The following is a 25,412-nucleotide window of genomic DNA, read 5'->3' on the forward strand; positions in this document are numbered from 1 at the left end:
TTGTACTGAAAGTCCGAGGTGTACAGTGTGAACAGAAATGGAGACAGGACAGTCTCCAGTGCCACTCACCACCATCTGAGAGAGAGAAGTACTCTGAGGGGGCTGTCTGTCGGGTAGTCAGTAATCCAGGAGATAGTGGATTTGTCTGTGCCCATCCTCTGCAGTTTCTTGCTCAGAAGAAGTGGCTGGATTGTATTGAAGTGGCTAGAGAAGTAAAAATGTGATTCTCAGAATGTCACCAGCACCAGCCAGGTGGGAGTGAGCTCTCTGCGACAGGTAGATGATGGCATCGTCCACTCCCACATGAGGTCGGTAGGCAAACTGTAGAGGGTCCAATGAAGATCTCAACTGCGGTCCAAGGTAAGTCGGGACCTGCCTCTGCAGCACCTTCATCATGAGATGTGAGGGCAATTGGTCTGTAGTCATTAAGTTCAGATGGAGTCGCCTTCTTGGGTACAGGAACCAAGCAGGAAGTCTTCCCCAGCACCGGTATCTTTCCCTGACTCAGACTCAGAATGTCAAGGTGCTGCAAAATATCAGACAGCTGGCTCGCACAGGCCTTCAGTACCCTGGGGCTGATACCACCCGCTCCAGCAGCCTTGCATTGATGTAGTCTCTCCAGCTGTTTCTTAACCTGACCTGCAGTCACAGTGAGGTGGGGGAGGGTGGTCATCCCATGGAGACAGGATACTCCAAAGTTGAGGGATTTTTGGAACACAAGCACTCACCAGAGGGGAGGGAGAAGGCTTCAGGGGCAGGGAGGGTGTGTGGTTTGGGTAAGTGGGGGTGGGGACAGTAGGAGGTCCTATGCTGAACCTGTTGAAAAACAAGTTCAATTAGTTCCACGTCCCTTTAAACTTATCTGTGCATGAGCTCATCCCATTTGCTTGCATCTACCCCATGTCTCTTTACACTTTTCCTATATGTGTATCTGTCCAAATGCCTTTTAGGGATTTTAATTGTACTCACCTCTGGCAAACTGTTGCAAGTGACAGCTTGAGGTGACACTTGCGACATCATTTGCAGCTGCCCTGTTGTAGAGCAATTTCTGAATTTCAGGCCTTCAGGGAAATGCCTGTCCTATCTTGGGAGAGCAACGTGGGCAAGTCCTGTACTCGGAACTAAGCTTAGAGGAGGGGCTGTAATAAACTGGCAGGTTGTGGATAAAGCAGGCAGCCAAGGGTTGAAATATGAGATGATTACACATCACAAGCAGTTTTATGGTTTTAGCATGACCAACAAAATGTAATTACACCTGCTACAAGCAGGATCAATAATCTATTAATGCAGCAGGCTACAGTTCTACAATAGGCAGATACAATGAGGTTAGAGAAAACCATCTCCAAAGCTTTTAGCAAAATACATATTAAAGCACTCCCATCATTGCAATAAAGCCACTACTTACAAGGCAATAAATTGCAGAGTGAACGTTTTTATTAAAAGAATCTCCACTACAGAATAAATAGAAAGTTAATTTACAATCCAGCTTAATAACTACTACAAATTCTAAATGTGGTTCTTAAATCTGTGTATAGGTATAAAACAAGTCTAACAATAAATAACCGATGCGACTATTATATAACAATACCAGTTTGGACAGAGCAGCACTATAGCATTTTGTGCCACTCAATGGCACTGACAAAGATAACTGCAAGGAACTCTCTTGCATAGGATCCCAGTGTTAGAGGCTTCTCGCCAGAATTTCCTACCTTTCCGGTACTGGTACATGGCTACACACAATATTCAAACAGAGGGAGACTGGTTACATTCACAACGAGCGTCTTGCTGGCAACTGTAATAAGGAAGTGTTCCTGGAACCCTGTTCTCTAACAACAGCTGATTTATTTGCTGAACAATTATACTAATTTGTGGTTCAAAAAAATGAAAAACTATCAAAAATTCTTGTTAATTAGGAACAGCCTGTGGGGTAAACAGAAGCTACAGGGAGCAAACTCTTACAGCCCTGTAGGTGAGTGGGGAACCCTCATTTTGGTTCCCCAAATGACATTATTCGCAATCTTTCCAGGACTGAACTAGCTGCACCCCCAACAGGCACTTCATTTCAAAAATCAGATTCATTGTGGCTCCAAGCTATATTAAAGAGCCTTTCACATTGACAAAAGATGTACAAGTGGACAAGTTCAAACCATGTCCTTTATACTCATCCCAAATTACTAGGCCGTGGTCTTTACCACATTGTTGTGAAATGGCCATTACATTAAGACACTATACACTAAGTTCAACATGACAGTCACAGGGACCTCTTACAAATCCCCATCACAGAAGGGTTACAGTACCAAAGTGGGTTATTTCATCTGGAGAGTTTGTACTGACTCCATGCAAAACTGATTCTGCTCGTACCTTGCCCACAGTCCATTACTTTGTAAATTATTTCAGTTCTCCCTTGCACTTCAGTTGAACTACCTCCACATCAACTCCAGCAGCGCTTTCCAAATCCTACCCTACTCACTGCATAAAGATTTCCCTTGGCAAAAGCAGCAAAAGTGGACAACTATGTCTCCTAGTTCTTGACCGTTTGACCAGTGGAAAGCTTCTCTCATTACTTTTGCAACTGCCATTTCTGCTTCATCTATTAAGCTTTACATCTCTTCCTTACCCATAACCACCCACATCTGCCTTCATATAAACCTCTCAGAGCTTGGCAAATGCAACCCAATAATCAACGGCAGACCTTTTCTACAAACCCTTTAGCCTGCACTACATTCCACAAATACTCATCCTGATTAAGGTTTCTGTTCCTTACCATGGATACTGGTGGATGTGCTGAGCATTTCCATCCCAGTGTCAGATGAAGGCCATCAGCTCCAGCAGCCCAAGGCATTTATTTTCTCCTGCTTCATGCACAGAAGAACCCAGACCTAGGCTCAGTTGTTCCTCTCCTTTGGGCAGCACACAGTTAAGCAGGCTGTGCAGATGAATATTCACACACTTCCACCATTCCAGCAAGCCTTTTCTAAACAGGAGCTGCAATCCTGTGGGTTATTGCATTCACCAAAATGTTAACAGCCAGCTCGAACTAGAATACATAAAACTAAACTTACGCAATGATGCACACCCTGATTAGACTCATAAAACAAGGGGGAAGAAAATAAAGAGCTTGGCTTTTTAGTGCCTGGTCTACTATCTAGATGCAAGAGAACATCTACTTTACACATTTGGTTTTAATGAAGTCCAAGAAAATTTAATACCAGGCCACCTGACCAACATAGACCCCTGACGCAACTAGCACCAGCAACCAAAGATCAACTTCTCCTTCCAAGCAAGTTTTAAGTTGATTTTTTCAATCTAATTAACACTACAGGGAGGAAATAAAAAACACAAGCTCAGTAAAATAAATCTCTTTGGAATTGGTTCTACTATCTTTCTAGCAGTCAATGCAACTGGCTCACCTCTCTCCATCAATAATGCTCACTGTTGATGCGTTATGCATGGCATGCTGTCACAGCTGCCAATAATTCATTTCCTGTTCCTTCACAGTTCTAGTGAGGTTTCACTCAATATTACTTTATTTTAAGAACTGCACAAATAAATCTCAATGTGTTGGGAAATTTTACAGAGAATTGCAGCCATTTTCACAGAAGTTTGCAGTCATGTGGAAATTTGATTTTAAAGTTAACACAAGTATTCCTGTGGATTACAAGAGCATTTACACTCGCAAGAGAAGCCCCATGTTGAAGTCTGTAGGCCCAGTGATTACAGAGATGAGTTCAATTGCCATCAGAGCAGCAGGAGAATTTAAATTCAGCTGAACACATCGATGGAAAGCCCGTAGAAGTAATGGAGCCTACACAAGTACCAGATCCTTGTTTAAAGATACAAGTTCACTGGTGCTCATTAGGGAAGGAAATCTGCCATCATCCTCACCTAGTCTGGACTTTGTAGGGCTGCTCAGTCGCACCTGCTTGTCAAGACTATTTCAGAAGCTTGCTTCTATTGCCTTTAATGGAATCAAACTTCAGAATGGGAGATCAACAGGGAGCTGCCATCACATTCCATGCTCAGCTCAGGATGCCACACCCACAGGAATGGGGTCAAATTCAAAATGCCCAAGATGGTTTAAGCAAAGCATTTAATTTCATTAAAACATATCACCCACCGTTAACGGGGCTCTAGAAATTAACTTCTCGTAAGGGGGAATTACGAGACAATGCTCACAGACAGTTTGCTACATACAAAGCTGTCTCAATTTGCAATTACCTTAAATTAATGGCAACACAATAATGTAGTTTAAGTACACTTTACAACAGAAATTAGAATTTTTCCATTTATGGACGGTTATTGACATACTGGCATGGGCATGAATCTGCTATTTTGCCTGTACATTCTTCAAGAACAGTGCCACCTCAAACCTGCTGAAACCCCACTTCAGACTCAAGCGACTGTATGCTGGAATCTGGAGCAACAGGAACAGGAATCTGCAGGAACTAGGGGAGTCAAGCTGCATCCATGCAGGGAACAGGACAGTCAATGTTTCAGGACAAGACCCTTCATCTGGACCGAACAGACAAAATCCTGATGAAAGGTGCCCACCCAGAACACTGACAACCCACTTCCCTCCATAGATGCTGCCTGACCCACTGAGTTCGTTCAGCTTTTTGCAAGCCGCTCCCCATCTAAATTAGTCTGCTCTCCTGATTGAAGAACACATTTACAACAGACGGAGTAAAACAAAGGTTTACCAGATCAAATAGTGGGATAAGGTTTTATCTTACGAGGAGATATCACGCAAACTGGGCCTATACACACTATAGAGTTTGGAAAGAATGGAAGAATATCTCTTGATTCCTGGGAGGGGTGGGGTGGGGTGGGGTTCTGAGGAGATTAGGTAACGTGGACCCATGTTTACAAGAGTCTGGAAGAATGAAACATGATCGCACCGTGAAGGGGACCAACTGCAGATAATCCTGACTGGACTAACTTTGACAAAGGGGCATAACCACACAATGAAAGGTGGGAGGAAAAATCAGAAAAGGAGAAATTTCTTAATGTAGAGGGTAGCAAGTCCACTGTACAGAGAGCACTGGATGTTTAGCCATTGGGTACATACAAGGCTGAGCTCCATTTTTCAAGAACACAGGAACTGGGTGGGTAAGTAGGCAATGGAGAGGACTTGTTTGGGAGGTCACAACACAAACTCCTGCTTCTAATTCTGCATTTTTGGACTGTCCAAATTTACCCAACACATTTTTGTTCCTGTTGGGTTTACTCTTCAACCCAGAGGAGAACCCTTTAGCTGCAGCATAGGAATTAGTGTTTTATAAACCAAATTCTGCTTTTCTCTAGATGACGGTATTACAACGCACAGTCAGGTAAACCCAGCTGGAAGCTGTTGGGTAAACGTCACAACAGCCTGAGAAACTTGTTAGCTCCAACTGAATTTACCTCATCAGCGCGAGAGAGAGCGAGCGGTACAACTTCAGTTATTTACTGCTGCCTCAGTTACTCTGGTTCCATCCCGACTTTGGGTGCTGCATTTGAGAAGTTTGAACATTCTCTCGGTTTCCCCAATGTGCTTCAGTCTCCTCCAAAACACATGCTGAATAAGTTTATTTGACACTACAAATATTAATTCTTTAGTGTAGTTAAATGGCAAACAGAATCAAAGGGGGTTTAAGGATGTGTGGGAATTAGAGGGAATGAAACCAAAGGCATTGTTCTCCTATCAGCTAGCACAACACAGGAGGCCATTCAGTCCAACAAGTCATAACAAGATGCTATGTTGTTTGATAAACCATAACAGGACAATTCTTTTTACTCCTGTCTTATAGACAAGTCAGCAACAGCTCGCCCTCTGAATACAACAGTACCTATATAGAATGGCGTAAACTAATACTGATACAATTAAAAACTACACCTTTTCAAGGTATCAAAAATTCAAGTTCTTTTTTTAAGCTCTCTTCAGAATGAATTCCCCCCTTACTTAAAGTTACATTAAACAAAACGCTTTACTGAATTCACCAACTAGTACAACATCCTAGACAGCAATGAGCTCATTCTGGATTAACTGTGCAAATATTACTGCTCAAATTGCACCAAAAAAGAGCTGGGGTGATGGGGGGTGGGTGGGGAGGAGAGAGAAAGAGATGCAGCAAACTTATCTTTTCTTTAAAAAGGTACTCCTGTTGGTGCTGCCTGGAAGGGCTCTGAAAGCATACTCATATCTAAATTTTCTCAAAAGCCCCAGAGTCTCTTGCACCAATTGGTTCAGGCAGAATAGACCCAACAAACTCGAGCTGTGCTGCATCCTTTTTGAGTCATGTATTAAGATTTTATTTGGGGATTGGACAGGGTTCTGGTTAAAAGGATCAGATGGCACTATTCCCTGTTATTTATCTGAAGAAGAGTGTGGAATAACAACAGGGGTAATTTAGTTTATAGTGATGAGAGAACAAAGTCTTACTAGGCTTAGTCCTCCTAGCAAGCAGAGGAGGAAAAATGGGAAGTTCATCCCATTATAAATGTATTTACAAAACAAAAACCTATTCGTGGATAACTTGCTCAAAGAAACAAAAAAATGGATAATGTACGAGTGTACATTTTTTATTTGCAAACTTGTATACCTCTAACACTGAAGTTTAAAAACCAGCTGGAGTTTGTATTATTAGTTTGCAAATCTCATCTCTACATAAAGCCTCCACGAACATAGTTTTTGTTTTAGGGTCAGTTTCAGTTCAGCCCCATTTTAAAATGGGGCTCGCACAGTACTGAAGATTAACTTTACAAAAAAAGCGCCATGCAACATCGGTGGTCAAAACAGAACTGCGTTGGGAGCTGGATTTAAGACTAACCGCAATATGGCTGAGTATTCTCCAGCTGCTACTGACAAAATACTGTGTCTAACCATTTCCTGTAAGCAGAGGCAAACCTGGCCTGCTCCGAGTTAGTACAGCCTAAAAGGATTGTGTCAACAAAGCGATGCTCGTCCACAAGGCTGTGCAAGTCCAGCGAGGGGCCGCGTTTCAAGCGTTTGGTCTCCTGGGTGTAGCTTTGCTTGGACGAGCCTGCCGCCCCGTCAATGTCCATGCAGTGAGGGGGGTAGCCGGAGGCAGCGGCCAGCTGGAAGCTGTTTGCTGTCGCCTCGCTCCTGCTGCAGGGGTCGGCCAAGACCCGAAGGTGATCTCTGTTCCAGCAGTGCCAAAGGTAAAACACCGACCTCCTGCAAGAGAGAAAATAGGAGCAGGGCTGAATTCCCAGCTGGCTGGGGGTCGGAGCAGTACGGATCAACACGGAGCTGGAACGCATGACTGGTCACACTGCTATAGTTCCGAGGCAAAGAGGGTAGTAAAGATTTCAGGACGTGTGGAACTAAAGTTAATGGGGTTGAGCAGGCTTGGAATTTTTCACTGGAACATAGAAGAATAAGGGGTGATTGCATACAGGTGTTAAAAAATTATGTGGGTCATAGATAGTCTTCTTCAAAAGGGTGGGGAGTAGGTAAATTGGTTATTATCGCCATGTGTACTGAGATACCGTGAATAGGCAATGCAGCCAGACAATATGGTCCAAGGCCACCAGGTAGATTAAGAGATCAATTATTGTACTGAGCGTTTTAAGATAGGGGGATTGAAGCTGTTCTTGAGCCTGGTGGTACATGCTTTTAAGCCTTTGTATATTTGTCTGTTGGGAGTGAGGGCAGAAAAGAGAAGGCCCAGGGTGAGAGGGGTCTTTGGTTACATCAACTGCTTTACTGAAGCAATGAGAAATGTAGACAGAGTCCCTGGAGGGGAGGCTGAATTCTCAGATGGGCTGGGCTGTGTCCACAGCTCTCTGTGGTTTCTTGTCGCTTTAGGCAGAGCAACTACCGTGCTTATATTTAAGGTCTGAAGGGAGAGATTTAACAGGAACCCGAGGAACAAATACTTCAACCAGAGTGCAAACAAATAGAGCTGCCAGAGAAAGCGGTTTAGGAAGGTACATTTTCAATATTTGAAAAGACACTTGGACAAGTGCAGACTTCAAAGGGATATGGGCCTTCAGAGGGAAATGTTCAGAGGGATATGGGCCAAATGCAGGAAAATGCTTATACCCTGGTCGGCACAGACAGTTGGTCACAGGGCCTGTTCACTTGCTCCATGACATCACAGCAGTAACTAAGGTAGATAAGGTAGCATACAGGAACATAAGTGAAGTGGCTATTGGACTAGGAACCAAAAGCCTAGACAAAGGAATTTGTATCTCACAGCAACTAGACAAATTTATATTCAACAATTACATAGTTTTGGAATGGCATCAGTGATATAAATGGTGAATGGCTATTGCTATAGTTTCAGTAACTTTCTTCCAGGGGAAGGGAATCGACAATGCACACCTACAACTGCAGGTCAAAGCAACATTTCACTGCGCTCTGAAGTGGCTGATCAAAGTAATCCACTTCAGGGACATCTGCAGCTGAACAACATTCTGTGGATAACTTCAGCGCCAGCACAGAATACAAGAGCAGTGAGCTCATGCTAGAATGGGGTTAAGTAATGGTCAGGTTCAAGCTGGAAGACTGTATAGAACACAGGAGGGATGCGATGGCAACAGAGATGATACCAGCACTGGAGAATTGTAATGAGGCTGGCATTCATTTCATTGGAGAGCAGGATGCCAAGAGAAGAGTTATTGCAAAAGGCAGGACAGGGTGATCATGAAGAACTTGCTTTAAATGGTAAAAACTAGGGACGGGCCTTAAAAGGTGATTGGTAGAGGAATGAAGGGGTGAAGGGGAAAGCTGAAGGCACAGATGGACAAGATGAAAACAGCATATGGGGTTACTTGCTCTTATTAACAGAGGCATAGAATACAAGAGACAGGAGGTCTTGTCCATGATGGAATGCGTAAGCAGGCCTGATGGGCCGAATGGACTAATTTGCTCCTAGGCCTTGTGGTATAACACCAGAGAACATTAGCTAGGCCACATCTGAATACTGTGTGCATTGGTGATTCTCGACAACACTCGCTTGAGACTCAGAATAGACTGGGTTTGTTTCCCTTGAAACAGAGAAAGGAATCCAAATTTATTAGGGGCACACAGATGAAAGATAGCAAGGAACTCTCCCTCTAGTATAGACACCTTTAACGGAGTGGGGGGGGTGAATAGGAGAGAAAAGGTTTAGGGCAAGGGGCCAAGGAGTAGGAGATTTAAGGGTTTTTTTTTAATCAAGGGTAGTTGAAATCTGGGCCACACTGCCTGAAGGGTTAGGAGGTAGGTACTCAATCGCTGAAAAATAGGATTAATACTGGTAGAGAAAGGCCAGCATGGGAAAAATGGGCCAATGGGCCCATTGATAAATAATTCTACCGCAGGCTGAAGGTAACTGGTGATACTACGCCGCCATCTGGTGGCATTAGACAATACTACATCTGACTGGCTTGTGAAACCTCCAAGTAGTTGAATTTGCATTTTTATTGCACCATTCGTGCCCTCGGCAACTAATGATGCAACTCTGTATTGTGGTCACTGCTGTCATTACCAGATATGCGACAGCCAATTTCCACACAAACTCCCATAAACAATAACACTGAATTCACAATAATGTTATCAAGACTGGAGTGCTTGAGTAAGGAGAGACTCGTTAGACTGGGACTCATCTCCGGAGCATGAAGGTTGAGGAAGATTTATCAAATCCAGATGGAGTTGATAAGGTGGATGGTCATAGTCCCGCTCGGGCAGGGGAATCCAAAGCTACAGGACATACATTTAAGGTGAGAGAGGGGAAAAATTTAAAAGGGACCTGGGGAAACTTCTTTACACAAATGGTGGGGGGTAACCGGACAAGCTGCCAGAGGAAGCTGTAGAAATGGGTACAATTACAATGTTTAAAAGAAATTTAAACAGGTACATTGATAGGAAAGATGGCCCTCAGAGCAATCTCACCGGAATTTGCCTGTAACTAGCACTCTCTCTCTCTCACTTTCATCAATCCTCAGTTATTCATCGCTGTCATTACACTCGGGGTAATTTACTGGAACCAATTACCGGTAACCTGCCAGCCAACACTGACATGGTCAATCTCCACACAGGCAGCCTGGAGGGTAGGGTTGATCCTGCACTGCTGGAACTCATAGGCATTTCGGTGCTGCAGCAGGTAAATGAACGTTTGTGATGTCAAGTGAGTGAGAGGCTTCCAGTCAGGACACCAAACAAACTCACTCATACTCTTCTTGAGAAAAGGAGCACTTGTATGCAGTTTGTAGGTTCACCCTGTGACGACACGCTCCAGTTTACCTCCCGGTGTTTAAGTGGCAGATGAATGCGCAGAGGACGGAGGGATATGGACCGTGTGCAGGCAGAGGGAATTAGATGACATTAGCTTGATACAACATCGTGGGCCGTGGGGCCTGTTCTTGTGCCTCTCTGTGTTCTGAATCCCAGAACGGTTGGCTGGTTAACTGGCCACTGCAGGTTTTAGTTGGGTTGCAGGCTCAAATCCCAATAGAGTTTCTGGAATTCAAGCCACACAACCGATATCCTGACTGAAAAGGTCAATCCAAACTGGAATCAACGTGGGCACCATGCATTCCCACCTGCATTTCCACTATCCCCCAGAGAGTAGATATTTTCCGTCAGTTTACCTGTGACACCACAGCGCCTCGTGTCCTGGATAAGACTCGATGAGATCGGAGCAAAGCTCCATTTCCTCTTCAATTATGAGGGGCACGTCAGCAGTGTACTCTCCCCCAGGTGTGCCCTCCTCCCCTCCGTGTGTGGAAAGGTCAGCGTGGGGGTTTTTGTGCACAGATGTCCTCCCGAGCCCCCCAGTGCTTGGAACCGCTGTTTTCCTGGAATTGCCCACCACAGATTTCAGCAGGAACTGACGGTAATGGAAGCCACTGTGGTCAGACACATGGGAGGATACCCAGTACTTGGTGTTGGACAACTCATCAAGGAGAATCTGGAAAAGACACAGAAAATAATAAACCACTAGAAACTGAGTGAATAGTGTCAGTCAATATCTGGATGCATCACAGCTTGATACAGCTACTGTCCTGTCCAAGACCTTAACAAACTGCAGAGGGTTGTGGACACAGCTCAGTACTTCATGAAAATCAAACTCTCCTCCATGGACCGTCTCCCACTGCCTTGGAAAAACAGCGAACATGATTAAAGATCTCTCCCACCTCCGACATTCCCTTTTCTGTCCCCCTTCAATGGGCAGAGGTTACAAAAAGCTGGAATAAAGCACACCACCAGTTTCTGTTCAATTGGATTGCTGATCTGTGAAGTCTCTTGCAGGGATGCAAGTCTTGGCAAAAGATTTCAGCCCAAAACGCCGACTGTACCTGGCCTGCTGAGTTGTTCCAGCAGTTTGTGTGTGTTCACCAGTTTCAAGGACAGCTTCTGTTATATAATGACCAAACGGACCCCTTTTACCATAAGGTGATTCTTAACATCAACCTACCGTCAAGCCCTGTGCCTCATCTTCCACCATCACTGCACTTACTCTGTAACACTTTATTCTGCATTGTCATAGCTTTTCCCTTGCACACCTCTATGTATTGATGTGGTGAAACTATCAGTATAGGCGGCATGCAAAGATTTTCACTGTACCTTGACACACGTGACATAATAAACCAAGTACTTTGATCCAGCCAAGACCCTGAGGCAAACTGACAAGAGAGCTTCAAAGGGCTTTGATAGGTGAGAAGATAAAACATTCTGCAAGGAGAGTGGGCACACACTAGAAGAGACTGCGAATACAAACTAATGAGCAGGCTCCTGAAGTTGGGCTGAATAGCTTGTGCTCATCACAAATGGGGAAAACAAGATTTAAGGGTCGTACCTTGAGATTGCACTTTGCCACATGCTGCAGGATCCAGATCCGGTGGGACCAGGCGTTATAATTACTCGGGTACCTCCCAGCAGCTGCAGAGCACACGGCCATCTCATCCTGGATTATTCGATGCATTTGTTCTATTGAGATGACTCCTGAGTTATTCCTTGAATTTGGAAGGCAGAGCTCCTGAATGAACTTCTGAAATACCCAGCGCCTTTTGGGAAATAAAGCAGCAGTTGGGGGGTCAGGTTGCAGAGGCAGTTATATTAACTTTATGAAAGCCCCGTCCTACAGCCAAGTAGCTACTCGCATTCTCCACTGTAATCATGAGGCGTTACACATTGTTCAGATGAATGAGAGGACAGTTTGGGAACAGAGAGCCTGGGGAAACCAGTGTATAAATCTGTGCACAAAGGTTACATTACATTACAGAAAGCAGCATGCAGAAGAGATTCAGAAAAACGTTACAGAGCTGCAAAAGCTTAGTCAAGTTCTATGGTGGGAATGGTTCCTTAAGAGGTGAGGGTGAATTAACGGAGGTGCATTTAGAATACCAACAGGTGCAAACTGGCCAGACTTAACAGAGCCTGGGAGCATAGAGTGGAATTTCCTTTTTGTTATGCATCCTGAGATGCAACGATAACTTCTGTTTATGTGCCATTCAGTCAGATCATGCCTTCAGTACAATGAGGTGGTAAAAAGAAACAGAATGCAGGATATAGGGTAGTAATTATGGAGAAGCTGCAGTACAAGTAAACAAATACAGTGAAAGGGTCACAACAGGTATATAGTGAGATTAAGAATTTATCTTTAGCATATGAGAGGGGACAGGCTTAAGGTAAGAGGGGAAAAATTTAAAGGGGACCTGAAGGTCATCTTCTTCACACAGAGGGTGGAGGATACGTGGAACAAGCTGCCAGAAGTGGTGGAGGCAGGTACAATTGAAACATTCAAAAGACATTTGAATGAGCTGACCGGTGTATGAATTGGAAAGACTTGGGAGATACAGTATAAGCTGATGGACTAGCTCAAACAGCACCTTTTGACATGGACAAGATGGGGCTGTAGAGCCTGACTTGGTTCCTGCAACCTTTCTATACAGTTCTGTACCCATGAAATCTGCAAGAATTGACACTGACAAAGTATCAGGCAGTACTGCTGTCACTATTTACATAAAATGCTACACTGTACAGGCCCTTTGTCCCAGAAAGTTCTGCTGAGTCTTTAACCTTCTCCATGATTCATCAAATCCTTCCCTCCCACGTAGTCACCCCCCCCCCCCATTTCTCTTTCATCCTCTTAAAATGTTTCTAATACATCTCCATCTATCATCACCCTGGCAACACGTTCCACATAGCCACCACTCTGTAAAACAAAACTTAACTCTGACATTCCCCTATCACTTTCCTGCAATCACTTTAAAATTACGCCCCTTCATATTAGCCATTTCCACTCTCAGAAAAAAAAAAGTGCTGTCCACTGTATCGATGCATCTCATCAAGTCACCTCTTATCCTCTTTTACAAAGAGAAAAGCTCCTGTCCATCCTCATAAGACATGTTCTCCAATCCAGGCAGCATCCTAGTAAATCTCCTCCACACCTTCTCCAACCTTCCTATAACAGGACAACCAGAACTGAACACATTATTTCAAGTGTGGTCGGACTATAGCTTTGTAGATCTGCAAAATTATCTCATGGCTCTTGAACTTAATCCTTTAATTAATAAAGGCCAATTCACCATATGCCTTGTTAACCATCCTATCAAACTGCACTACAACTCTGAGGGATCTATGAATGTAAACCCCAAGATCCCCTTGTTCCTCCATACTTACTCTGCCTTCAATTCGACCTTCCAAAGTGAATTACTTTACACTTCTCTGGTTTGAACGCCATCTGCAACTTCACCCTTTGTGCTATCTGCAAATTTGCTAACACACCTTTCCACTTCCTCATCCAAATCATTTGTAACAAATTACAAAGATCAGAGGTCTTGTGAACAGATCGCCATGGAACACCACTGGTCACTGAACTCCAAGCTCCACACCATCTACTGCCACTTCCTGTCTTCTACGGACAAGCCAATTCTGAATCCACAGTTTCACTGAATCTCACGCCTCCCGACTTTCTCAATGAGCCTACCGTGGGGAAACTTGTAAAACACCTTACTAAAATCCACGCCCACCGATCTGTGTTCTGCCACTTCCTCAGGCACAACCCATCCTTCACAAAGCCATTTTGACTATTCCTAACCAGGCTACATTTCTCCAAATACTCATAAATAACTCCAAGGATCCTCTCCATAGTTTGCCCACCACTGATGCAAGACTCATTGGTCCATAATTCCCATGGTTAACCTTATTCCTTGAACAAAGGAACAACATTTGCCATCCTCCAATCACTGTGGTCAGTGAGGATACAAAGATACAACTACCTCAAAGTTCAAAGTAAAGTCTATTATCCAAGTACATTCATGTCACCACATACAACCCTGAGATCCTTTTTCCCGCAGGCATATGCAAATCTATAGAACAGTAACTGTAAACAGGATCAATGAAAGAGCAAGAGCATAGAAGACAACAAACTGCAAAAGCAAACATAAATAACAAGAGCATGAAATGGCAAGATAAAGAGTCTTTAAAGTGAGATCATTGGTTGTGGGAACATCTCAATAGATGAGTGTAGTCATCCTCTTTTGTTCAGGAGCCTGATGGTTGAGGGGTAGTAACTGTTCTTCAACTGGTGGCAAGAGCTCTGAGGCCCTTGTACCTTCTACCTGATGACAGCTGTGAGGAAAGGGCAAGGCCTGGGTGGTGAGGATCTTTGATGATGGATGCTGCGTTCCTATGACAGTGCTTCATGTAGACGTGCTCAATAGTTTGGAGGGCTTTATCCATGATGTACTGGGTCGAGTCCACTACCCTTTTTAGGATATTCTGCTCAAAGGCATTGGGGTTCCCATACCAGGCCGTAACACAGCCAGCCAGCACACTGTCCACTATAGAAGTTAGTCAAAGTATTTTGATATCATGCCAAACTTCCATAGACCCCTAAGGAAGTAGAGGCACTGTTGTGTTTTCTTTGCAATTACATTTATATGATGGGTCCAGGACAGGTCCTCTGGGATAGTGACACTCAGAAATTTAAAGTTACTGACCGTCTCCATCTCAGATCCCTTGATGAGGATTGGCTCATTGACCTCTAGTCTTTCTCCCCTGAAGTCTACTATCACTCCCTTGGTCATGATGACATTGAGAGAGAGGTTGTTGTTATGACACCACTCAGCCAAATTTTCAGTCTCCTTCCTGCATGTTGAGTCATCACCTTTGATATGGCCCACCACAGTGGTGTCATCATCAACCCTGAGTGTGGTGTTGGAGCTGTATTTAGACACACAGTCATAGGTGTAAAGCGAGTAGAGCTGGGGACTAAAGACAGCCCTGAGGTGCACCTGTGCTGACAGAGATTGTGGAGAACTGGCTGGGGAATACAAGTGAGGAAATCCAGGATCTAATTGCCACATTTTCAGTTGTAACGTGGGATATATACCATTCAGCCCTAGGGACTATTCTATCCTAGTATTTTTCAAAGGTTCCAGCAAACAGTCTTTCTTAATGTCAAATTTCTATTGACAGCACACCAAGAATAAATGGGAAATGGAAACTAGGCAGGTGAATTACACCAGTCTCTTGTTATTTTACGGAACAACTTCAAGGGTGAAAATGCTTTCCTCGTGCTTTACCCAGGGTGGCAGTCATATTTTATCCTGAATAAAGAAGGTCTCTATTTATCAAATTGTCTTGGTACATGATATATCTCATTAGTAATCATTAAAACCATCTCAGTAACTCATCAAAACATTAAGGAAAACTTTGGTGACTTTGATTCTGAAAATATATTGTACGAAGAGATAATTTACACACCTGTGGATCCAAGTCTCTGGGCTTTTAGGGAACTTTGTTAAGGCCAGTTTTCCAAGGTACAAGTCTTTAATGGGATCCAAGGCTCCAAGCTGTACAAGTTCTTTTCTGGAAATAATATCAGAATCATTCTCTTGATGCAGATTTCAGTTATTAATCAGGCAAAGCAAAGCAGGGACTTTTTTTTAAAAGATAAATTAAAGAACTCAAATACTAATTACAGCATGTGCAAAACAATTTTAATCATAGTCATTATTAATCGTCTCAGCAGGCAGCCTTTCCTGCCACAGCAATAGTTTTAGCTATAAGAGAATCTAGAGAACAAAACTAAATAGCTTAAGGTTTGGAGTTTAAATTCCCCCACGGCAACTTGAGAACAAATAGCCTGGAAGAAGAGACCCGGAGGTAACTGGGACTACTGCTAAACCCCAGCTGTTCTTGGGGAAGGAAATTTCCATTTTAGCCTAATCAGCATTCATGATGATACAGGCTAGTAACATGGCAGGGGACTAAACTACTGACTATTTCTTGACTTCCACCATGGGTGCTGAGGAACTTAAATTCCAGTAACTGAATTAAGCCTGGTATAAAAATCTGGGGGTTTAAGGTTATTATCACAAGCAAACATACCCATGATATAAATGCCATGAAAAATAAGCTATTTCTAGCAACAGAACAGCAGATTATGAACATGACAAACATAAATTACATAACCTTAAATTAACGTAAATTATACACAACTTACATGACACAATCAATAAAAATAACTTAACAACATTGGTGCAAGTTGAGGGAAACCGTCCAAGGTGGAATTAGATTCTCTCAACTCAGCTGAAAAACCTGATGGCAGTAGAGGAGTGGCTATAGTTGAACCTTGAGGAGTAGGTTTTTAGACTGCTGTACCTCCTGCCCGATGACAACGATGAGGAAAGGACATGGTTTGGATGATAGTGAATGCAAAGACACAAAAGTTGTGAAACTCTCCTGACTCCACCCACTCCCCCCCCCCAAAAAAAAACCTAAAAAATGATATATCCTTACAGGTCTGACTCCAGCTACTAAATTAGGATGGCATAACTGTGCAACAAATGGAGCTCTGTTCCATAGACCCAGGTTTAATCCCAACCCCCGGAGCTGGCTTTGTGGAGTTTGCATGATTCGCTGTTGGATCCAACTGTTTAATGGTCATTTTCTTTGCAGTTCACCAATCAATTATTTGCTTGTATTTTAAGTAGCCTTTGAATTCACAACAGTTTAATATGCCTCTGGTGGCTTTACAAAGTAATTCTAAAACTCTTGTTGTTTCATTAAGTGGTTACTATTTTCTCATTGGTTGATTTTACAGCAGTATTAAGTATTTCCTATCTGTACGGATTCTCTTATCTTTTGAGCATAAAAGAAGCTGTTTTATGTGATCCTCTCTTCTTTAAGCAGTAAGACCCCCCGTTACTCCTCTGTTCCTGTTCTCTTTGTTCTATCAACTGTGCAACAAGAAGTTTTATGCCCTGTTCTTGGCTTCTAAAAGAACCTTGAATTTAAATACCAAGATCCAACTATTTTGATGTAGTCAGCAACAGGATATTCCTGCATTTAAAATTTGTTACAGATGCAGACAAAAGAGGGAATTTTAAGCACGTAACAAAAGGGGCAACATCCTTTGTTCCTCTTGCCTGAGAAAAAAAGTTCTGCCTTTGAACATCGGATGGAATTCAAGATTGCAAAGTGCTGCGATGCTATTTTAAAAGAGAATCTCCCAAGCAAGTATTGGTTGCAATCTATTTGATCTTAACTTATCTGGTTATGACCTATTCTCATTGCACAGCGATCTATTTGGGTACCTGGTGAAAACAGAGGTTGTACGATCTATTTGGCCCTGATCTATTTGCTTTGTCGGATTGACCTTAGTGATTGCGATCCAATTGTTTGCTGAGATAATCTATTTACTATTTGGTTACAATCTATTAATATTTTGAGATCTTGGTCAAAGTGATAAATGTATGTATGAATTAAGATCAAATCAAAGCAATGGCCAAAGTCGCAAAACTTAAGAACTCTGATCTGAATAAAACATATCAGTTGGATAAAATAAATATCAATATTAAGTTTATTAAAATAAGAGGGAATGCACTAAAATCCAGAATATGGCTGCTACTGATTTAGAGATAAGACTGAGCAGTCAGATTGAAAGCATTAATTGGGCGAGTAAAGTTTTTCTTACTTGTCAAAAGAAATGTGAAATTTGCGATAAACTACAAAAACAGTACAATATATAGCAAGAAGTCTAAAGAGCAAAGCTTTGCATTAACTGAATGTGCAAAAGAATGCAGTCAATCAATGTGCATTGTACGAAGTTTCAAAGTGAACTGAAGCAAAGCAATAAAGTGTGGCTGCAACTTCAGGTGGGCGGTCCTACCAATGACACTACTGCTGGTACTCCACCATGGGAGGCACCTTCACCTTTAATGCTCCACCCAAGGGATTACAAATCACATCAATGTCTCCCTGTACAGCACCACCATCCGAACTCCAAAGAACAAGATAATGGAGGGTTATCAAACAGCCCTCTGAGACAGTGTCACCATTTGAGCTCTGAAGAATTACCGGATGGACATGACAGGGAGTCTACAACAGTCCCTAGTGACTCAAGTGAGGATGACAGCGATGAAACAGCAAGATTGACAGCTATGTCACAGCGTGCTCCAATAAAGAATAGGGAGTGAAGACACAGAGGACTGAAGATGAAACTATTGTTAATTAATGTATTGACAAGCTAGTGGCCGATCCATCGACTACTGCTCAACCACTCAACAACCTGCTGAAGGACTGTATGTGGTTTGATGACCCTGTGACTCTTAATGAGGAACTGAAAGCGTTTCATATAAAATAGGCAACATTATGTACCGTGCCTGCATTAAAAATCCCTGATGCAGGTAAACCATTTATCCTGTACGTCAACAAGAAACACGATAGCAATTTTAATTCAAGAACAAAGAGTCCGACAGCGTCCTGTTGGTAAAAACCCTGCCAAAGATCTGACTCTATACACCGATGTCCCTCAATGAGGGAGGGATTCAAATGGCTGTTTCTGAAACTGAAATGCTGGCATAAGGAAGAATGGCTCCTGGTAACCTATGCAACAGGCAGAACTAAAAGCTTTAAATGAAACCTGCAAGCTGGTAGGAGGGAAATCACCTAATACCTCCACTGATTCTCAATGCTTTTGGGGTTGTTCATACTTTGGAAACTTGGAGACAAAGAGGATTTCTTACGACTGTAGGAGCTCCAATCAAGAATGGCCAACTCATACAAGGATTTATGGATGTCATATGACTGCTGTCAGAAGTTGCTGTATTAAAGTGAAAAAGCCACTCCAAAATGACCACAATGGAAAGTCGTAGAAATGCATTCGAGGATAACATTGCAAAAAGGGCAGCACAGGAAGGAATAAAGGAAATAGAAGTCCTGAGAACATGCAGTGAATCTGACACATGAAGTCATGGAAACAAAGTTGAACTATGAATTACAGACGAAGATATTTGAGAAATCAAGTTGAGAAAAGGGGTTCTGGATGGAGAATGGTGGGAAATGGAGATATGGCACAAGTCAGAGTCTAGTAGCCCCAACTATGTTGCTTCCTTATTTAGCACAACAAATACACTCCCTAGGACACAATGGACTGCAAAAGATGATCAAAAGATCAAAAGGTTTCCCCAGTGGTGGTCGAAACCAAAGTTCAGGGCACAAGCTTGACTAACATTTGAAAGATACATGACATGCTAAAAACAAATCCTGGAGCAGTGGAAAAGCTCCCATAATTAGATGCTCCTGTCTCACCTGGTCCATTTTTACACTTACAAGCAGACAACATTTCTTTGCCAAAGTGCCAAGGATACTCCAATCTACTCTTAATAGAGGACAAGTTGTCAAGATGGGTGAAAGCTATTCCAGCAAGGAAAGCCACTGCTACACACACAGCAAAAACTCTGATCAAAGGCTGACTATATTCCTAGATTGAGATGGCCATGTCAGATCAACTCTGACCAAGGACCACATTTCACTGGGAGCATTTGCCAGGAATAAAGGCAACTGATGAACACTGAATGGTCTTTTTGTTGTCTATACCACCCAGAGTTATCAGGACTGGTTGAACAAATGAATGGAATTATTAAACAATGACTAGGTATCATGTGGAAGGCATACCATGGCCTCTTGATCAACCCCAAATGATCAAACTGTCCATCTGAGGTGGTAACCGGGCATCCTAGGTCACTGCAAGGACCTCTCGATCTCAGAGAGACTGATATACACGTTATAGCAGACAGTTTAGTTAACTGTTGTGTGAAATTAACCCCAGCTGTCCAGTCTGCTTCTCAACAGGTTTCTGCCGCCTGGCAATATCCAACAGGAGGACATACCCTGATCCCTAACGTGGGAGGGCCACTCACAGCTGGATAGGAAGGTCCTTATCAAGCACTATTATTGACAAACCAAGTAGAAGATAAGTAAATGGATACTTGCCAGCCACTGCAAGCAAGCTAAACTGGTATCTGACAAGGACAATCAGCAATGTGGTTAATTTTTATTAGTGCTAACTCACATTAGTGTGCATACTAATCTGCCTAATCACAACATAATCTTATGAATACTTTTAAGTATTCAACCCTTTGATATTTTATAACCTAAGTAGTTCTTTTGATTATTTTATATGTAAAGTAGATACCACAATTTTTTTCTGCCCCTGAATTTTCAGATGTAATGATTCTAAATGTGTGATTTAGAATCAAGGTGGGGGGTGGGGAGGGAAATTGTTGGATTGGCTGCTTGATTTTAATCATCATTTATTTTGCAGTTTAACAATTAATTATCTGCTCATATTTTGAGTAGCCTTTATATACATAAGAGTTTAATATGCTTCTAGTGGCTAGACAAAGTACAATTCTAAAAGGCTTCTTGGTTCTTTCATTAAGTGGCTAGTATTCTCTCATTGGTTGATTTTACAGCATATTGAATAAGTATTTTATAACTGTGTTAGTGGTATATATGGAATTTTCTTATCTTTTGGGTAAAAAAGTAGCTGTTTCATGCTAGGCACCATCTTTAGATCCTTTCTTCAAGTAAGAAGACCCCTGTCACTTCTGTTCTTATCTCTGTTCTATCAACTCTTATTAAATAATCATGAAGCAATTATTTATGCCTCATTCCTGACAAACACCACGATCCAACACCTCTTAACCATGCAGGTTTCCTCTGGGTCCTCTAGTTTCCTCCCACATCAGAAAGAATGTGAGTAGATAGGTCAACTGGCCATCATAGTGACCCTTAGTCTGTAGGTGAAAAAAAATAACGGGAATGTGAGAATAAAATGGCTTAGGGTAGGATTAGCATTGAAATAGGTGCTTGATGGTCAGTGCAGGCCAGCTGGTTGAAGGACCTGTTTCTGTGCAATTTAACACCAATTCATTCAGTTCAGGGGCAATCAGCGATGAACAAAGAACCTTACCTTACCAGCATTGCCCACATTCCTTGAGTAAGCCCCTTATAAAACAAATCTCACAGCAACATCTATACATCATGCCCAATAAGGTAGCCTCTGAGCTCGTCCAGAGAATTACTCCTTCATGCAAATACATAACTGATTAAACAGTTTTAAAATATTGAACTACTGTGTTGTACTATAGGTGCTAACTCATGGACCATGTTTCTGCCACTGAAATACAGTGCAGCACTGCAGTACAGCTGACAGAACTGTTACTTCACGGCGAGAGCAACCCCCATTCAATCCTGAACTTGGATTTATGGTTAGGAGGAGTCTCCAACTTCTCTGTGACCACATGGGCTTTCCTCCCACATCTGATAAACATGCGGGTTGATAGGTGCATTGAGCAGAGCAAATTGTCCCTACTATGTAGGTGAGCCTAGGGCAGGGGTCCCCAATCTGAGGTCCGTGGCCCCTCGGTTAATAGTAGGGATCCATGGCATAAAAAAGGTTGGGAACTTCTGGTCTAGGGAGAAGCTGATGGGAATATAGGAGGAATAAAATGAAATGAGTGTAAATAGAAACTCAATGGACAGAAGGGCTTACTAGATTAAAGGGCCCGATTCCAGGCTGTTTGACAAAAATTAAGCCACTTTGATTGAAGATGGCCCATTGGATTTCTTGTAAACTCTCGTGTGCATCTATAGAAATAGCCAGGGCCCAACTGATCGCTAATTTCACTCTTCAAAATTAATCATCAGCTTTATAGAATGGATTGTAACTGGGTAAGTAGTTCAATGCTCTTCATTAGGAAGACTATTTCATCCGTTTCATTGATTCAAGAATAGCCTGTGGTACCAATGAATAGAAAAGTAGATCGAAGCAGCTTGGTTTCGAGGCATAGAGCAGGCCACTCAACCCATCATACCTGTTCAAGCAGAGCTGTTATTTTAGGATTATGACAGCCAATTTGAGCACGGCTCCCTCAAACAGGGTGAAAATGTCAAGATTTTCTTCTTGCAAGTATGAGGTTAAAGAGATACGAACATTGGCCAAAAAAAACAAAGAGAATGTGATGTCACTCTTCAACAAAGCTCAATCATGTGGAAATCTTTTACCCAAGTGAGCAGACAATACCTGGTATTAACATCTCATTCAAAACACCAATAAGAAAATGTTTATAGGGGGGCAAAAACACTGACAATCCAATTCGGAATGCCAACAGCAATCCAAGGTGGGGTTGGCACATCTGAACGGCAAGTTTGGACAGGAACAATTTCCTTCAATTTATTTGGATTCAGATGGGCCCTAGGAACGAACACACAAACAGTTCTTCCAATTGGCATTGTGACAGAATACAGATTCTGCTACTGGTAGCTATTCTTGCTCATTTGTCATCTATAATTTAAAGAATTCATGAACTTTATTAAAGGGACTTTCTTGCATAATATTTAGTAAAACACATGGTCATGCATGAAAATAGACTGAAACACAAAGCTATTGAACACACAGAGTCATACAGCATGGGGTATGGAATCTTTTCAACTCAAGTGAGTCCACTACAATCACCATCCTCTCATGTACATTAACCCTTAATCCCTCACCCCCACCATTGTTGTCATCTCAAATTCATTGTCATTCCAACTACACAAATGTATTTCACCAAACAAAACAACGTTCCTCTGGGCCAAGGTGCACAATACTGCATATGACTCACACTGAAAGTGACATCACCACAAATAAATTAACAAATAACAAGGTGCATCACAAATTAAAGTAAACAGTATAACACCACTGGTACTTCATATGTGAAGAGACCTGGCTGATGGCAGTGCGTTCAGTAGCTTCACGGCCTGGGGAAAGAAGCTGTTTCCCATTCTAACTGTTCTTGTCCTAATGCTACGTACCTCATACCTGATGTTAAGGGGTCAAAGAGGTTGTTGGATAGATGGGAGGGATTATTAACAAAGCTAAGGACCCTGCATATACAGTGCTCCTGGTAAGTATCTTGGATGGGTGGAAGATCCCCTCAGCAATCCTCAATCTTGTGTAGGATTTTGCAGTCAGCTGGCTTGCAATTGCCATACCAGACAATGATGCAGCTGCTCAGAACACTCAGAAGTGCTCCTGTAAAGCAGATTAGAGTGGTGGGTAGGGCTGGGTGGGATGGGAGTGCTCACTCGCCTCAGTCTCCTCAAGAAGTAGAGGCACTGCTGTGCTTTCTTAACTAAAGAGATGGTGTTGGGCGACCAGGTGATAGCAACCATTATGTGCACTCCAGAAACTTAGTGCTCCTAGCTCTCACAGAATAACCGTTTATGTGCAGTGAGGAGCGGTCAGCCTGCACCTTTCAGAAGTCCTCAATCTCTTTAGTCTTGCCCACAAAGACTCAAGTTGCTGTGCTCACACCATTGTCCCAGCTGCCCCATCTCCTCTCTGTACACGGTTTCATCATCACTGATGAGATCAACAACTTGATTCTGTTAGAACTGGATCTAGCAGCATGATCATGTGTCATCTCCTCCAGATTCTACCACTCACCTGCTCACTGGAGGTAATTATTAAGTGGCCAATTAACCTACCAATCTGCATGTTTCAGGAACGTGGGAGGAAACCAGAGTATACTGAGGAAAACACCATCATATGGAGAAAGTGCAAATTCTGCACAGAAATCACACAAGGTCAGGACTGAACCTGGCTGTGTAGAGCTGTGAAACAGTTCAGCTCACTGACCAATTGTGCCATCCTAATTAAGTGGTCAGGTTCTTTAAGGATCCTGGGCTTTCCTCCGGGACTAGAAGGGATTTTTGCAATTTGCTGTAGCTTTGTATTTATCACAAGGTCAGGAAAGTATCCAGGTTTCTGGTGCTGTGGAATTTGGATTTAACCTCGAACTGCTGTCCTTGTCACATATCCCACTTTCCGAGTTCTGATCCTCTCCAGGCACACAACCCTCATTAACTCAGTAACTCTTCAAATCTCCCTTGCTCATACTAGACGATAGCTTCGTCACTAGCAGACTCTCCTCCAGAATCTCATAGCTCCTAAGGCCATTCTGCCCATGGAGTTGATGGTACCAAAGTCAAATAGATATGCTGCATTATATTCTCTCACATGCTCAGCATCAACTCCCCAAATCCCCCACCATCCACCAACATTCAGGGTAATCTAAGTAACCAATTACTCTACCAACCTGATTGTTGTAATATTCTTCATTAATATTCTCTATCCAACTCTCCTGTCTTGTTCTAAAATTTAGTTTTTGTTCCTGTCATACTGTGCCAAAGAAACAACATAAATGCTAGTAGTTGCAGTGATTCACATCATTTCCCCCACCCCCACCCCACAGATCATTTTCACCATCTTCTATCTAGTTAGTATTGATTGGATCTTTCAAGTGCTCTTGCATTGTCAAAATGAAAAATAAAATCCTTAATATATTGCCAGCAATCAATATCTTCCCATCATCCATTAACAGGGAGAAAAGCAACACAATCTTATTGCAGGTCAATGCACGGGACTGAAAGTCATTCTGTGGCTGAAGACAGTATTCAGCTCCTAACTCTGTTCACACGAGTGAGTATTACAACCAGGGATTTTTAATCAATTTAACTGAGAAAGAATTTTTATTTGTGAATTGCATGCTCCTTTTCTCTCCCTGCCCCTTCCCACAGCAGAGCCCAAAAAAGCAGGGAAAACTGTAAAGCATGAAAAACAGAATTAAAAATCTGAAATCTCAGCAGTTCAAAAGTATTCATCCCCCTTTGCTCAGTACTTAGTTGAACCACCTGTCCCAGCTATTACAGCCAGTAGACTTTTTGGATAAGTCTCTAATAGCTGCAGCAGTGGACAGCAACCCTGAGGCCTTGCCAGAGATGTTCGATCTGGTTAAGGTCAGGACTCTGACTGGGCCACTCAAGGACATCGATTTTCTTCATTTGAAGTCACTGCATGGTTGCTCTGGCAGTGTGCTTTGGGTCATTGTCCTGCTGAAAAACAAACACCCTCTCCGGTAGGAATCCTGGCAGAAGCTAGCAGGTTTTCATCTAGAATCTCTCTGGATTTAGCAGCATTATTCTTCCCATCAATCCTGACCAGATTTTCAGTCCAGACCAGATGCTGAAAAACACCCCCATAGCATAATGCTACCTCCACCATACTTTACAGTAGGGATGGTGTCACCTGGCTGATGTACAATATTGCACCTGAGGAAAGTTAGCATAGTAATTACAAAGGGAA

The 25,412-nt window shown here is 42.7% G+C and overlaps 1 protein-coding gene across 1 annotated transcript in view; it reads right to left on the bottom strand.

Moving 5' to 3' along the window:
• Window positions 1-1,412: 1,412 nt before the first annotated feature.
• The window catches only part of ptar1 (protein prenyltransferase alpha subunit repeat containing 1), a 41,815-nt gene continuing 17,815 nt past the window's right edge, over window positions 1,413-25,412 (bottom strand). Inside the window, exons 4-7 of the mRNA XM_073048518.1 lie at window positions 15,701-15,805; window positions 11,787-11,994; window positions 10,579-10,898; window positions 1,413-7,177 (exon numbers count right to left, since the gene is read on the bottom strand). Of these exons, the coding sequence (XP_072904619.1) occupies window positions 6,838-7,177; window positions 10,579-10,898; window positions 11,787-11,994; window positions 15,701-15,805 (973 nt within the window). The 3' untranslated portion in view covers window positions 1,413-6,837. The remainder of the gene's footprint in view (window positions 7,178-10,578; window positions 10,899-11,786; window positions 11,995-15,700; window positions 15,806-25,412) is intronic.

Source organism: Hemitrygon akajei, chromosome 6 (assembly GCF_048418815.1).
Source record: "Hemitrygon akajei chromosome 6, sHemAka1.3, whole genome shotgun sequence".
Classification (NCBI taxonomy): domain Eukaryota; kingdom Metazoa; phylum Chordata; class Chondrichthyes; order Myliobatiformes; family Dasyatidae; genus Hemitrygon; species Hemitrygon akajei.